This window comes from Vulpes vulpes, chromosome 5 (assembly GCF_048418805.1).
Source record: "Vulpes vulpes isolate BD-2025 chromosome 5, VulVul3, whole genome shotgun sequence".
In the NCBI taxonomy this organism is placed as follows: Eukaryota; Metazoa; Chordata; class Mammalia; order Carnivora; family Canidae; genus Vulpes; species Vulpes vulpes.
This window is the reverse complement of record NC_132784.1, coordinates 70,824,673-70,839,417: the sequence shown is the minus strand read 5'-3', so window position 1 is coordinate 70,839,417 and position 14,745 is coordinate 70,824,673. Positions and strand designations below refer to the sequence as shown.

The window sequence follows — 14,745 nt, the reverse complement described above, 5'->3', positions numbered from 1 at the left end:
TAGTGTGGGGGTCAAGGACATGGATGGAATTCTAGGTAGCGTCCAGGAGCTGGTCAGGGCTGTACCAGCAGCGCCTCCTGGAGGAAGGAAGGGTGTCCTGGTCCTGTAGGGCCTGGCAGGGCCCTTTGCCAGTCCTCACCCCAGCTCTGGGCAGGGCCCGCTTGGGGAGACGCCCCATGTTCCTGCTGAGGCAGGGACCTTTGCCATAGCTCTGGGGCTGGAGACCACCAGGGCTTGGGGTCCCAGCCCTGGCGCTTCCCCTGGTCAGCTGGGGGTTGAGTGCTGGGGACAGCCTGGCCTTTCCTGGTTTTTGCCAGGAAGCAGCCACGGTTAGCATTAAAATAGGCTGGTGGTCCACAGCTCCCCTGGTGGTCCCAGGCCTTCCTCGGGGAAGTGGGCTGGCTGCACACAGCCCTGGCCCACTGCCCCCGGGCTCCGGCACTGGGGGGCTGCTGAGGGTGGTGGGAAGAAAGTTCTCTGCTGGCTGAGCTCCTGCCCTGACTGTGCCTCGCGTCCTGCTTGTTGGGGGCTCCCCATCTCCCCAGCAGGCCTCCAGGGTGAGAGGCCACCTCTCCCCAGCCCACCCTTCCTGAGCTTCACCCCTGCCTCCCATTGGACCTGCCCAGAGCAGGCGAGTGCAGATGGGGGGCACACATCATCCCAGCCATCTTGCGTCCCTCCCTCCTCACCCGCCTGGAGTAGGGGCCGGGCACGGGAGGCCACCCTGAGTCAAGTGACCTGCTCTGCCTTCCAGGTCGGGCTGCCTCGGGGCGGGAGGAGCTGGGACGGGAGCTGGGACGGGGTCAGCTATGGACCACCCGGGCAGTCCCTGGAGAGCCCCTTCCTCCTGGCACCTCGCATCCTGCCACCGCTGCTGCAGGCTGCGCTTCTCCTTCTGGCTTGGCCACCCGGCGCTGGGCCACAGTGGGCGCCGGCTGGGGTTGGAAGGGTCCTAGGGCTGGCCAGGCCCCCCTGCTCAGCAGGCCACCAGGGTGGGGTGCGCTGTGGCCCTGGCGCTCTCCTGCCTGACCTCCCCTCCTGCCCGTGTGCCCGGCCTGGCTCCAGGTGGGCCCTGCCCAGCTTGCGTGGAGCTGTGTGGAGGTCCGGCCTCCCGGGCCGCCTGGTGGGGCTGCGTCAGTAACTCTGTTTTCTCGCTTTGTTCCTGCTGTAGTAAAGCAATGTTCAGTAAAAGCCTGGATATCGCTGAAGCCCACCCCCAATTCAGCAAAGAAGACAGGTATACACCCTGCCCACCCATCCCCCGCCCCCCAGCCCCAAGGACAACGCTGGGCCTGGTGGCAGGGCTGGGCCTGAGGTGCATCTGGCCCTCGCAGCTGTGGCGAGGGAGCCCTCCAGCGAGCTGGGGAAGGGCCTGGGCCAGGCGGGCCCGTGGCCCTGAGGAGGCGTGGGCTGCGGGGGCAAGGCCGGTGGCCAGCCTGACCAGGGTGGGGAGACCCACTGTGCTCTCCCTGCCTGGGGACCCCTAAGGGTCTGCAGGCTGTGAGGCCCCTTCTGCGTGGCCCCAGTGAGCCTCCCCTCCCCTGTTCTGTGCTACCCCAGGGCCCTGGGGTCATGCCCTGCTGTCCACAGGGGCCAGAGTGGAAGTGGCACCCCAGGGCAGTGGTAGGAGGCATGACAGTCGCAGGGATCTCTGCATGGGGCCCGGCGGTCCTGAACCCCCAGCCCTGCCCCTGCAGGGCCTGCTGCCCGTGGGCGACAGTGGTCGGGCCTCACCCATTCCCCTCCCCGCTGCTCCCGTACCTTCTTGTGCTCCTGCCTGCTCACCGCTGGCCTCTTGCCGCCCACCTGTCACCCCGCCCTGGCTGCTCTGCGTGCCGGCCCCATCCTTTCTGTCTCGGGCAGGTGCTGCCTGGTTAGACTGGCCGGCATGGAGGCAGCCCCCACCCCTCTTCCTTCCGCTGCTTCTTTTCTGGTTTCCTTTTGCCAAGTGATGAGTGCATGGCTGGCTCAGTGGCAGGCAGGCCCCGGGCGCTGGGCCTCACTCTCAGCTGCTGCCCTGCTGGCCTGTGGCCGCTGGGGGTGGGCACCAGCCGGAACCAACGGCCCCCACTCGCTTCCCAACTTCGGAAAGCTTTGGACCAAGGCCTGGCTCTGGCACCGTCCTGGCCATGGGCCAGCTGGGCTGTAGGGGGCTGGGGGAAGGTCAGCGTCGCCCCCTGGCTCTGTGGCTGTGAGGTGGAAGAGTCGTAGGGTCATTGCCATGGGCCCCCCGCCCACAAATGCCGGGGTCCTGGTCAGAGTGGGCTCAGCTCCTCCCTGAGGCCCAGGGGCTGGGCTGAGGTGCGGGTGGGTGGGCTGACTGGTGGGGGCGGGCCTTCACTCTTCTCCTCTTCTCTCCTGTGGCTACCTCACCCGACCTCCACCCCCGTTTCCTTCCTCGGAGGGCAGCAGGTGCCAATGCCCAGGGCTGAGCAAGCACGGCAGGCCTTCCCTGAGGCTGTGTGGTGTGGAGTGAGGCCCCTGCCCGCAGGGTGCCAGGTCTGCGGGCCAAGTGAGGCCACTGGTGGACAAGGCTCGTGGTCCCAGCCAGGGCTCACCCCAGCCTTGCGTTGCCCAGGCCCTCGTGGTGCCAGCGAGGAGGGCTCTGGGCTGGCGTGCTGTGGGCTGCTCTGGGCCGGGCAGGTGGGCCGTGGGCAGGGCAGGGCTGGGCTAGTGCCCACTCAGTAGCCCATATGCTAGGATCAAGCACAGGGGCCTGTGACACTTCAGCCTTGGGGTTCCTGGCTGGGCTCAGGGCACCGGGGCCTGGGGTGAGGACCTGGCACGGGGCTGGATTCAGCTCCCAGGAAGTGCCTGTCTCCTCATCCCTCTGTCCATCCAAGCCCCTGACAGATCCTTGCTGAGGGCTCCCGGGTGCCAGCCTGGGCCTTGGATTCGGGGCAGCTCCCGCTTACAGGAGAGGAGCCCCGAGGCAGGCAGCCAGCCACCCCACAGGGGCCTTGGGGCATGGCCAGGTTTGCACAGGCCGGGGCTGCCTCAGGCTTGAGGCCAGGGCTCCCGGCCTTTTGGAGGGCCCGCCTGGGGGAGAGAAGCCGAGAGCCGCGGCCCCCCCCAGCTGACCCGCTCCACACCTGTGTCTACAGGTCCAGGTCCATCAGTGGCGCCTCCTCCGGCCTGTCCACCAGCCCGCTGAGCAGCCCCCGGGTGAGCCCCCGCCCTGCCCCCAGCTCCGAGAGGCCTGCGTGTACTGGGGGGGTAGGGGAGGCTCCCAGAGCCCGGGAAGCAGGCCCCCCCGGCCCCGGGGCTGGGCCCGTGCCCCCACCCCCCGCTGCTGGGGCCGCCCGCGTGGGTGCTGCTGCTCTGGCTAACTGCACGTTCTTTTTGTTTTGTTTTTTGTTTCGTTTCGTTTGTTTTCTCCTGTGTTATTTGTTTTCTTTTCTGGCGAACGCTCCCACCCCCACGCCTGCCTGTCCCCGCTGGTCCTGCCTTGGGGTCCTGCTTGAACGTGTCTTTCTGGTCCTGGTGGCGCTGTGTGTGCATGCGGGGGGGGGGGGGGGGCGCTCGCATGGCTGCTCTCGGGACCCCTCGCACTCTGCTGCCTGCCCTGTAGCCTGTTAGAAAGTTTGCCCTGCCCCCCCCACCCTCTGAGACCCCCTTCGTGGCCTGCCCCCTGGCCACCTCCGTGGAGCTGGAACCTTGTCGGAGTGCTCCTCGGCCCGGACACATCCTCCCTCCACAGGCCGCCTCGCGGCCCAACCCCAAGACCCAGACCTTGCCGAGCAAGGCCAAGCTGACCGACAAGCCGCTGCAGGGCACCAAGTCTAACCCACTCCCAGCCGGCACCCAGGCCCGACCCCCTGTCCCGGGGGGCCTAGGCCCCCAGCTGGCCCTGCCCCCAGGCCCGACCATGCCAGCCCCCACCCGGCTCCCGGCCGCCGGGACTGAACCCAACACCAAATCTGTCCCCACCATACAGGTGACCCCTCACCCCTCTCCAAGGGGTAGTCCCCTCCCCACCCCTAAGGGGACGCCCGTGCACACGCCCAAGGAGAGCCCGGCAGGCACGCCCAACCCCACGCCACCATCCAGCCCCAGCGTCGGAGGTGTGCCCTGGAGGACACGGCTGAACTCCATCAAGAACAGTTTCTTGGGGTCACCCCGCTTCCACCGCCGGAAACTGCAGGGTAAGTGGAAGCAGAGCGGCTGTAGTTTAAGACTGCCAGCCTGGGCACATGGGTGGCGGGTGACAGGGGCCGCCCCCTCTCCACTGGGCTGGTTCACCTCCCCCCAGCACCTCTAGGCCAGCACAGGCCCAGGGAGTACCTCCAGATGTCCGCTCACCCCCAGGTATGCCCACTTGGGCAGGTGTGGCCTTGGGACCCCTCCCAGCTCCTGTGCTTCTCTTTAGCCCAGAGGCCACTTGAGACCTGCGCCCCAGGAGGACGGCCAGCTGATGGGCGGGTGCAAGTTATCAGGAAGCCCACGGGACAGGGGAGCGGTGGGCAGCTCACACAGCCCTGAGTGTGAAACCGTGGGGTGCCGAGGGCCCGTGGGCACAGCCAGGCTGTTCAAGCCTACAGCCCAGACGATGGGTGGGCAGAGGGGGCCAGTGCCATCTGTCAGGGGCCAGCAGGGCCAGCTGGAGGCCAGAAGGCATTGCCTGACTACAGCACTGGAGGCTGGGATGGCCTCAGGGCCCTACGCTCCAGCGGGGGCCAGGAGCACGTGGGGCAGCTCCGTAGGCCCCAGGCCACAACGTAGGGGGACTCTGGTGAGCACAGGGCAGAGGGGTCACACCTTCTCTCCCTGTCCTTCCTGTGTGCACAGTTCCAACACCCGAGGAGATGTCCAACCTGACTCCGGAGTCGTCTCCAGAGTAAGTGACTGCTGCCCATGGTTGAGTGTGAGCCCAGCTCTGTCCCGCTGCCCAGGTCCGAATGTGTAGGGGAAGCTCGTGCTGGACCCTCCCCTCCCCATGGCTGGCCAGGGTGCCAAGGGCTTCTGGGTGAAGCACCCGAGTGCCTCCAGGTCCTCCTCCTCTTCTCCCTGGGACCCTGTGCTTGCCCCAGGCCCCCCTCCACCTGCTGCCTCTTTAGCACCAGGCTGGGGAGCAGGGCCTGTGGTGCCAAGAGACCTGGCCTGTCCCGGCTTCCCTCAGAAGCCACAGCCTGGGGCCAGCTGGAGGCAAGGGACGACCCCCCTGTGCCTTGGAGGGACTGGTACAGCTGCTGAAAGCCCCGGCCTCCAGGCTGGGGAAGCTGGCGGATCCGGAGCCCAAGCACTTGTGGTCAGATGGGCTCACACTTCTCTGGACATGGGCTCAGCCCAGGCCGTGTTGGCACAGGGAGTCTGCAAAGGACTAGCCTACAGGTGGCATCCACCAAAGAGGGGCACGCTGGGTGGAGCTGACCGGGGCTGCCCAAGGGCAGAACAGAGCCTGCATGCAGCCAGAAATGTGGGGGCTCATAGGGATGGAGGGTCTCAAGGTGAAACATGTCCCCGCTGGCCGAGGAGGATGGAAAGCCATAGAATGGCCTGCTGGGAACTGTGTCCAGGGGAGGGTGGCATCATTCAAGGCCAGGAGCAGACTGAGTTCTCAGCTGACCACTGCCAAGAGGAAGGAGCAGAACCCATGGGAGGTGATGGGCAAGCAGAGCTACACCCCAGCCCACAGCGGGTCTGGACTAGGGCGGAGACCCTGGAGCCATCCCACCCCCATTCTCCTGGCAGAGGATGATGCAGGAACAAGAAATGCACTGCAGCCACGGGGCGGGGCCGGCGAGGGGCACAGGAAGTCTACTCAAAGGCTGCTGTCTCCGCAACTGAGCAGGAGCTACCACGTGGTGTGCTTTGTGCGAGGCCTGGGGACGTGCATGTGCGGGTTAGGGACTCTCATCCCAGGGTTAGTGCCCCTCAGCCGAAACGTCCTGCTGCTGTCACAGCACTCACAGCCCTGCAGGTGGTCTGCAGCCTCCCCTCCTCTGGAGGCTTAGCCCCCAACCGGGGGTCCAGCCACATCCATCACCTGGCAGGTGTGACCAGTGGGGACGGAGCAGGTGCACAGTGGCCCAGGAGGCCTGGTGTGGTTAGCGCCCCAGTACCACCTGCTGCAGAGGACATGCTTATCCACAGTGTGACCATCAGGGTTCTCAGGGAAGCACTCGGTGGGGTGCATGTGTACGAGTGTGCCCGCATGGGGCTGGTATTTATAGGAACTGGCTCACGTGATTATGGGGGCTGGCAGGTCTGGGACCATAGGTTCGGCAGGTGGAGATCTGGTTTGGGTGACATCACAGCCCTGAGTGTGAAACCGTGAAGCTTGGGGAAGCAGCAGCCTTTGCCCCTGAGGCTTTCACCTGCTTGGACAAGGCCGACCACAGCAGGGAGCATGGTCTGCTTTCCTCGGAGACACCTGGCTACCACATTTAAGAAGTGGCAGCCAGCCACTGACTGGATGGCCCAGATGACACAAGACACCAGCCAGCACTGCCTCTCTGGCTCCGTCAGGCTTCTTCCAGGCACAGGACTGTTAATGATGCCAGATGCCAACCAAGTCGGTGGCTCCCAGACTACAAACAAGTCACATTTCAGTGTTATTCTAGTCTCTTCGTCAAGGGAGGAGAAGAAGCCCCAGATGCAGGTTCTGGATTTGCCTCTCCATGTACTTGCTGGGCTGCTGGGCTGCAGGGCCAGGGTGGGCCTGAGACATGGCAGGACACAGCCAGGGCAGGAGCCCGCCCTCGAGAGTGCCAGACCCACAGTGGACGGATGGTAGGATGTGGGGAAGGAGACAGAAGAGGCTGGTGACTAAGGGGTCAGGGAAGCCAGCTGGATGTGCCTCCCTATCTTCACTTCTGTGCTGCTGTTCGGGTAGGATCCCAGGCCGCTCTGGAAATGGGTAGGACAGGGGAGATCACGTGGTCAGGAAAACCACTGAAAAGTGCCTGAGAATCAGCCCCTACTGCTCGCCCTGCAGCGCTGATGCCAGACTGTGCCTCACAGTCTCAGTGGGTGTGTTCCATCCTCGGGGCTTCCAGGTGGCCATCGGGCCCGTTCGCACTGCCACATGGCGAACTGCTCCAAGCCCAGCGGCTTAAGCACCACATGCTCCTTGTCTCAGGTGCTGTGGGTCAGGCCCCAGTTGGCCAGCTGGGCCCTCCACTTTAGGCTGTCGGGGGGCCATGGTCCCCTCCAGGCTCAGCTGGGGCAGGACTTGCGGCCACGCTCCCACGGTCATGGACGTGATTCAGGTTCTGTGGGCTGCTGGACCGAGGGCCTCTCCGCCACATCAGCTGGCTTCGTCACCATGCAGTGGAGACTTGCTAGCAAGCAGGAGACCTAGCCTTGAGTCACACATTCTTAGAGGGGACATCTGTCGCTCAGTTCTGCCTTGAAACAAGTCCTGGCCCTGTCCACAACCTACAGAGGGACCTGCGCAGGTGCAAATGCCGGAGGCAGGATCATGGGGCCAGCAGAAGGGCGGGTGCCGACCCTGGGGTGCACTGCGGGGGCAGGGGGGATGCAGATGCTGGACAGAGAATCAAGGGCAGACGGTCGACAGGATGGGAAGGGAAGCCCCCAACGCAAGCAGGAGGATGTGCCCCATCCCACCCTGCACAACACCTGGCTTTGAAGCAGCCTTCCTGTCCCAGGGTGACCGGGCTGGGCAGCAGGTGGCTGGGCAACCCCTGGTCCTTGAGGACAGAGGGTGGGGGCAGGGGGAGCCAAGCTGACCTACCGGGTGGGAGGGGGCACGTAGCATTCTGGCCCCCAGGCCCTACTGTCCACGTAGTGTCTCCTGCCCATTCGTCCATGTGGATGCAGAGTTTCCCTGCCAGCCCTGACCCCCGCTCCCCATGCAGCCCCAGGGCAGGGGGTACCTTCTCCAGGCTACTACAGGATGGCCACAGAGCAAATTCTCCCAAAACTTGGTGGCTGGAACAGGCTGGAGTCAGGCTGGGGTCATGGTGTGCCCTGGTTTCCTTTCTGGTGGGTTGTGGTGGGCACTGCCTAGATCCAGGCAGGCATGGGAGAAGGAGCCAGGTGAGACTGTGGGGTTATTAGCATTAAGGCTGGGGGGTCAGGTGAGGGGTGGGGAGCCAGGAAGGGAAGCAGACAGTGAGAGGACCCTGATGCAAGCTGCCCTCTGCCCCCACCGCCCGCCCCCAGGCTTGCCAAGAAGTCCTGGTTTGGGAACTTCATCAACCTGGAGAAGGAGGAGCAGATCTTCGTGGTGATCAAGGACAAGCCCCTGAGCTCCATCAAAGCCGACATCGTTCACGCCTTCCTGTCGGTGAGCCTCCCACCCGTCTGGGGACACACATCACATGCGGACCCTGGGGAGGGAGGCCAGCTCCGTTCTGAGCAGCCCCTCTGGCTGTGGGAGCTGGCGCGTCCGGGGCGGGGACAGGTGTGCACAAGCAAGCGGGGCTGGGCCACGGGGGACAGGAGCACCAGGGATGGGGATGAACTTGGGGCATGGTGGGGTGGGCGGTGAGAGTTCACTAAGGCACGGGCAGCTCACAGGGGAGGGGGAATGGGGCTTACCCTCATCCCTCATGAGGTTCCGACCCCCAGGCCAGCAGTGCACCCCTGTGCCACCAAGCCCTGCCCTAGGCTGACCCCTCTAGGGCAACACTGCCTCCTGTCTCCGGGACATTTTCCCTTGCTGCTGGCACCGGGAGAGGTGCCCTTCTAAGCCCACAGAGCAGTGGGGGGATGCCCTCATCGGTGGCCGTGTGGCCCCAGCCTTGGGGGGAGAGGAAGGGCTGTCACCCGGGTCCCAGCTGCTGCACCTTGGGACCTCCTTGTGCCTGCCTCTCATGTCCCAACCTGCGCGCTAGCTGAGGGGTAGAGGCGTCTGGCTGGCAGAGGGGCGTGGGGGCCAGCCGGTGCCCAGCACACTCACACCATCCATCACTCCACAGATCCCCAGCCTCAGCCACAGCGTCATCTCCCAGACAAGCTTCCGGGCGGAGTACAAGGCGACGGGGGGCCCGGCAGTGTTCCAGAAGCCCGTGAAGTTCCAGGTGGACATCACCTACACCGAGGGCGGAGCGGCACAGAAGGAGAATGGCATCTATTCCGTCACGTTCACACTCCTGTCAGGTGAGGCACAGGCCCAGGGCGTGGGCTCCGGGCTAGCCCTGTCCCAGGCATGACCCCTTGTCTCCCCCAGGCCCCAGCCGCCGCTTCAAGAGGGTCGTGGAGACCATTCAGACCCAGCTACTGAGCACACACGACCAGCCCTCCGCCCAGCATTTGTCAGGTGAGGCGGGGGCTCAGCTCAGGCCGCCCCGCGGGCTGGTGAGCAGGGGTGTGGCCCCTCCGACGTGCCCACCTCTCTGCCCCCAGGGGGGCAGGGCCCTCCTGGCGCAGTGGGCCAGCCCATCTCTGCACACCCAGGGAGGTAGGGCCCAGCACACCACACTGAAAGGCGCCTCTTGTCCACCGTAGAACCCCCCCCACCAGCGCCAGGACTGAGCTGGGGTGCTGGGCTTAAGGGCCAGAAGGTGGCCACCAGCTACGAGAGTAGCCTCTGACGCTGGCAGGTAAGGTATCCGGCCCCGCCGCAGGGGCAGGGAGGGGGCTTCGGGCAGGGCCTCTGGCAATGCCAGACCGGCCCCCCCACTCAAACGTGCGGCGGCCAGCTCCCGGCCCCGGACAGGCCGCACAGGCCCAGCACCCAGGCCGAGCAGCCAGACATGGGCAGCCTGGCCCCAGGCCGGCGAGAGCAGGCTCCGGGAGGGCAGTGGCCCAGGCCCTGCCTGGGAGCCCACCTCCCTCGGGGCTCCCCCAGCAGCACCCCATGAGGCCCACAGCCTCACGTCCACACCAGCCAACACGTGGCAGGGCTATGGGCTGCCTGCCTTCCCCACCACAGGCCTGAGTCCTCAGTCAGAGGAGGGGCTCCCCAGCCGGGCCTACAGGGGGGGGTCACACAGGACTGGGACTGCCCAGGCCTAGAGAGGCCGGGACTCCAAGCAAGAGCTTAGCATCTGGTGGGGAGTGGGCTCCGTGCCCACTGTGGGGGTGGGTGAGCCTGTGTCTAGGCAGGACGGGCATGTGCACACGCCACCGTCCCTTAGCAAGGGTGTGTGACTGCTGTCAGGATGGCGGTAAGGCACGGCTTGCCCTGAGGTCCGTGTCAGGATTTGGGGTCCGGGGAGCACGTCATCCAGCCCAAGCCCTGGCTCTCTGAACAACCCCTGTCAGTTGGCTGGAGTCTTGGGGCCCTTCCTCCAGCCTGGTGGGGTCCAAGAGGCCAGACCTGTCCCCCACCTGTCCCCTCACCCCTGCCATCCTCATTCCATTGTGTGTGTCACCCTTTCCTACCCCAACATGTGCCTTGTCACCTCCTGGGCAGGTCAGGACTGGGCTGGCCCCAGCATCCTGGCCCTGGGAGCCAGGCTGGCATTGCAGGTAGGGAGTTGGGCGTGAGCAGGGGTGGGGCTCGGGTGCCTCTGGCTCCCTGAGCCTTCAAGGCCTCTGTCTTCGAGCAGAGCAGTGCTGACAGAGGGAAACTGAGGCCAGGGAAGGACAGAGCTTGTCCAGGGAGGTGAGCAAAGGCCAGGGCCTGCTGTGCTGCCCAGAGGATGCCCAGGCCTGCAGCCACTGTCCAGGGGCCGCAGTCCCTCCGCTCCTGGCTGGGCTGTGGACAGTGATCTAGGAGGGGTATTTCTGCCCGTTAGTAGGTGGCCCTCGTGCCAAGTCCCAGGCACAGCACTGAGCAAGGCGGACTCCACCCATTCCCCCGGGCTCCACCCCCAGTCCTGTCCCCGTCCCATAGCGGTCTTTTAGCCCTGTGCCCAAACCCCTGTCCCTGGAAACTCTTGGGTACCCACTCTGGGCCCCAAGCCCATTCTCCTGCCCTTGTTCAGGGGGCCTTGGACCTGGAGAGCCTAAGCCAGGACCCCAGTCCATGCCCTGGCCTCCAGGCCTTCTGATGGGTCTCCCTGAGCCCCAGCCTTTCCCAGTACCCTCCCTCCCGCTCCCAAACTCTTGGCTGGCGAACTCAGTCCTTAGAGCCACCATGAGCAAGGGGGCAAATGCCGGGGCCCCTCAGCTACCAGGGTGAGAGACCTGGTGGTCACTCCAACAGGGACGGGAGGCCGAGAGGTCACATCCCACCCAGCGTGGGTCCCGCCCAGCACCAACACTCCTAGGCCCAGCAGAAGGTGGGAGAGGGTCAGGGAAGGCAGTGCCAACATAAATGGAGGGGCAGATGGGACCATGCAGCTGCCTGAGCTGCAGAGTGGCAGTGAGGACGTGTAGGTGGCTAGAGCAGACCCTAGCCAGAGCCCTGGGCTTCTCAGCTCTGGAGCCGGCATCCTGGGCCCAGGGCAGGACAGAGGGGACGGAGGGCCAGGCAGCCCCAGGGCACCAAGGAGCAGGCCACATCCTGTCCTCAGGCTCTGGTTACAGCAGAAGAGGCCCGGACTCGGGCACCCCAGGATCCACCCCCTAGCTCCACCCTGTCCCACCTGGGCCCCACCTGGGGCCTACCCTGTTCTGGGCTCCACCCCTCCCCGCCTTGTCCTTTCCCTCTGTTCTACTGGCCCCAGCAAACCCCCTACTTGGCTATGGCCACGCCCCCCACCTGGCTCTGCCCCCCAGAGGGCCTGGCCAGAGGCTGAGGGCAGCGCCTGGCCAGGGATCCACATGGGAAGACTTGTTCACACGTCTCCCTCTCCCTCCTTTCTCCATTCTGTGCTCCAGACACCACTAACTGTATGGAAATGATGACGGGGAGGCTTTCCAAATGTGGTAAGAACCCCTCACGCTCACCTGGGACCCCTAGCCTGTCACCCCCACCTGCAGCCTGCTCCTGGCTGGGTGCCGCCCCCGCCACCCTTAGGGCTATCCTGGGGTCCCTGTGTACACGCGGGGCCCGGATGTGGGCACTCGGGCCCATCTAGTCCCTCACCTCTGCCAGGAGCAGCCTCGGTCACCCACCCCTAGGGCACCCACCCCTAGGGCAGCCACAGGCCTGGCCCTAGGGTCCAGGCAGGCCAGGAAGGGACCCCAAGGCTCAGAGCAGTAAAGGGCCCCCGTGACCCGAGGCCAGCAAGGGTCCCATGTGTGGGCTCTGGCCTGGGGTCTGGGTGGACTCCAGGTCTTGCACAGGAGGCTGGTGGAAGGCTTTCTGTCCACTGGAGGGGGTGCGGGGTGCTGTGCATGCACTCCCCTGCCCGCTGCTCTGGGCTGGGGAGTCAGGTTTCAGAAATAAAGCAGAGCACAGGCCTCAGGACAGTGAGAATAGGCCCACCTAGGTGGGGGTGGTCTTGCCATTTCCACCCCCTTCCTGTTGCCCTCAGGACATTCCCTCTGGGGTCAGGGCTCCCACGCTGGCTGCCTGCCTCCAGCCCTCCCACACCCAAGCCCTCCATGCCTGTCCACCCATCCGTCCATCTGTCTGTCTGCTGCTGACCTGTGTGTCCATGCGGTGCTGCCCGGGCTGGCCAGGGGCCGGGCTCTAAGCCTTCCCAGCCCAGAGAGGGCTCCCTGGCCCCATGGGCACGCAGGGCGCCAGCCTGGGGCCCCAGGGTCCCGCTCAGCCCTAGGGTTTGTGGCGGTGGTGGCCTCGCCGCCTCCGTGTCCAGAAGGGGCCGGCCAGCTGGCCAGGCCCCGGGGCGGATGAGGGGGGCCAGGATGGTGAGGGAGGAGGGGTCCTCCACCCGCCGGCCCGCTTGCTGCCCCCCTGCCCCCTGCCACGCCGGGCTCTGCCCTCATCTCACTGGGTGTCCTTCCTGGCCTGGACGCCCTTTCGTTCATTTGTTTGTTCTCTTTCTCTCTCCTTACCCCCTTCCTCTTTCTCTTCTTTTGTTTCTTTTTTCTTGTTTTCTCTTTTGTCTTCTGTTCTGTGTACCCAGGCAGCCCATTGAGTAACTTCTTTGACGTAATTAAACAACTTTTTTCAGACGAGAAGAACGGGCAGGCGGCCCAGGCCCCCAGCACGCCCGCCAAGCGGAGTGCCCCCGGCCCCCTCGGTGACTCCGCGGCCGCTGGCCCCGGCCCTGGAGGGGACGCCGAGCGCCCGACGGCCCAGGACAAGGCCAGGACGGGGCCGCCCGCCGCCCGCCGCGAGCAGCCTTAGCCTCCCGGCCCCGGCCCGGCCCCGGCCCGGCCCCGGCCCCGGCCCCGGCCCCGCCCGCCCGCCCGGACCGACCGCGGCGCCGCCGGGGAGGAAAGGAAGGGGGCTCGGGGGCAGCGCCCGGGCCGCTCTTTCTCCTGCTGTCTCTCTCTCTGCCTGTCTCTGACAACGTCACTGTTTCCGCTCTGATACCAGGAATTATCCCGAAAAGTTAACATGTCACCTCCACGAGGCCATCCTCTGTGCTCCGCGCCGGACACCGGCTGACCGAAGGCAGCTGCCGCGGACCCGCCCTCCCTCGTCTCCTGCCGCCGCTGCCACCGCCGCTGCCCACGGCCAGGCCCCGCCCACCCGCGCCGCGCCCCGCCCCCGCGGCCAGGCCGCGCCCCGCCCCCGCGGCCAGGCCCCGCCCACCCGCGCCGCGCCCCGCCCCCGCGCCAGGCCCCGCCCCCGGCCCGCGGGCGGCCCCGACGCGCGGTGACCCCCTGGGCAGGGCCGGAGAGCAGAGCGGAGCCCCCGAGGGGGCCGAGGGGGCCGCCCCGGCACGGCTCCTCCCCTCCCGCCGCTCGCTAGCGTCCGCCCTCCCCCCCCACCCCGGGTCCCCGGTGCCCGTCCCCCTCGGCCCCACGGTCGCTCCCAGGTCCCCGTCCCCTCCGCTGCTCTCGCGCTTGGCGGCCCTTCCCGGCCGGCCGGACGCTGTCCCTGGAGGCCCGGGGCCGCCTGCCTGCGCCAGGGCTGGCCGAGACCAGTATTATTTATTTGCTGTTTTAACTTATTGAGTTTCTTCACTTCTCTGTTCAGGGAAGGGGCAGCAGCAGCGCCGTCCTGCCGTCTGTCTGTGTGTCCGTGTGTCTGGGGCAGGGTGGGGTCAGGGGCCGGGGCGCCCGGAGGACGGAGCCGTCGGAGCGCCGGGGCAGCGGGGGCACCGGCAAGCTACTGTAAACTTTAAAGAATTCCTGCAAGATATTTTTATAAACTTTTTTTTCTTGGTTGTTTTTGGAACAGGGTGTGAGGGTGGGGGGGCCGCTGGGGCAGGGCTAGGTTTTGTGTTCAGTTCTTTGCTCTTGGTTCTTTCTATATACATACACATATATATATTTAAAGAACGGCGCGGTTGGCTCTGTCCCGTCGCTGTGTAGAAGCGACTCCAGCCCCGGGGGGTGGGGGCAGGCAGGGCGCTGTCCCTGGGCTCGATGGCACCGCCCGGGCCCCCTGCAGGCCCAGGCTGGGGACCATCCCAGGTCTGTGTCTGAGCGCCGGGGCAGGAGGAGGGCCCTGAGCTGGCTCCCACACACAGGACAGCAGAGGCACCGCAGGGTTTTTTACTAAAATGACAAAAAGGAAAAAAAAAATGGGGGGATAAAAGGAAAAAAGAAAGTTGGCGGCATCCTCCGCCGTGTGTGTTCTCTGTACGCAGCGAGGTCGTGGGCCGTGGCCGCCTCCCTTCGTCCCTGTCCCCAGCCTCTGCTTGTTGGTGTTGGTGGGCCCGGCCCCTCCAGGCTGGCCCAGACCCGTGCTGTGGCGAGCGCCTTCAGGAGGCGCCGGGCGGCGGCGGGCCAGGACGGCAGGTTTTGATTGCATGCCTTCGCTGTAACGAGTCCACTTTGCTTTAGGTGTCTCTTCCCCCGCCCCCCTGCCTCCCTCCCGTCGTGGACAGCTTTTACTGCTTCTGTTACATTGACCCCCCCCCC

At 65.9% G+C, this 14,745-nt stretch overlaps 1 protein-coding gene across 18 annotated transcripts in view; it reads left to right on the top strand.

Annotated features, from left to right (window-relative positions):
- Window positions 1-13,401, top strand: part of BRSK2 (BR serine/threonine kinase 2) — a 60,826-nt gene extending 47,425 nt beyond the window's left edge. For 3 of the 18 annotated variants that reach the window (XM_072758769.1, XM_072758766.1, XM_072758768.1), the window contains exons 13-21: window positions 1,172-1,237; window positions 3,105-3,165; window positions 3,938-4,145; window positions 4,789-4,837; window positions 8,131-8,254; window positions 8,889-9,069; window positions 9,140-9,229; window positions 11,680-11,727; window positions 12,834-13,166. In XM_072758769.1, the coding sequence (XP_072614870.1) occupies window positions 1,172-1,237; window positions 3,105-3,165; window positions 3,938-4,145; window positions 4,789-4,837; window positions 8,131-8,254; window positions 8,889-9,069; window positions 9,140-9,229; window positions 11,680-11,727; window positions 12,834-13,057 (1,051 nt within the window). In that variant the 3' untranslated portion in view covers window positions 13,058-13,166. Of the gene's footprint in view, window positions 1-1,171; window positions 1,238-3,104; window positions 3,166-3,937; window positions 4,146-4,788; window positions 4,838-8,130; window positions 8,255-8,888; window positions 9,070-9,139; window positions 9,230-9,417; window positions 9,513-11,679; window positions 12,138-12,833; window positions 13,167-13,249 lie in introns of those variants that run through there. The other 15 variants (XR_012001699.1, XR_012001697.1, XR_012001698.1 and 12 more) reach the window with 15 other exon arrangements.
- The last annotated feature ends 1,344 nt before the right edge of the window (window positions 13,402-14,745 follow it).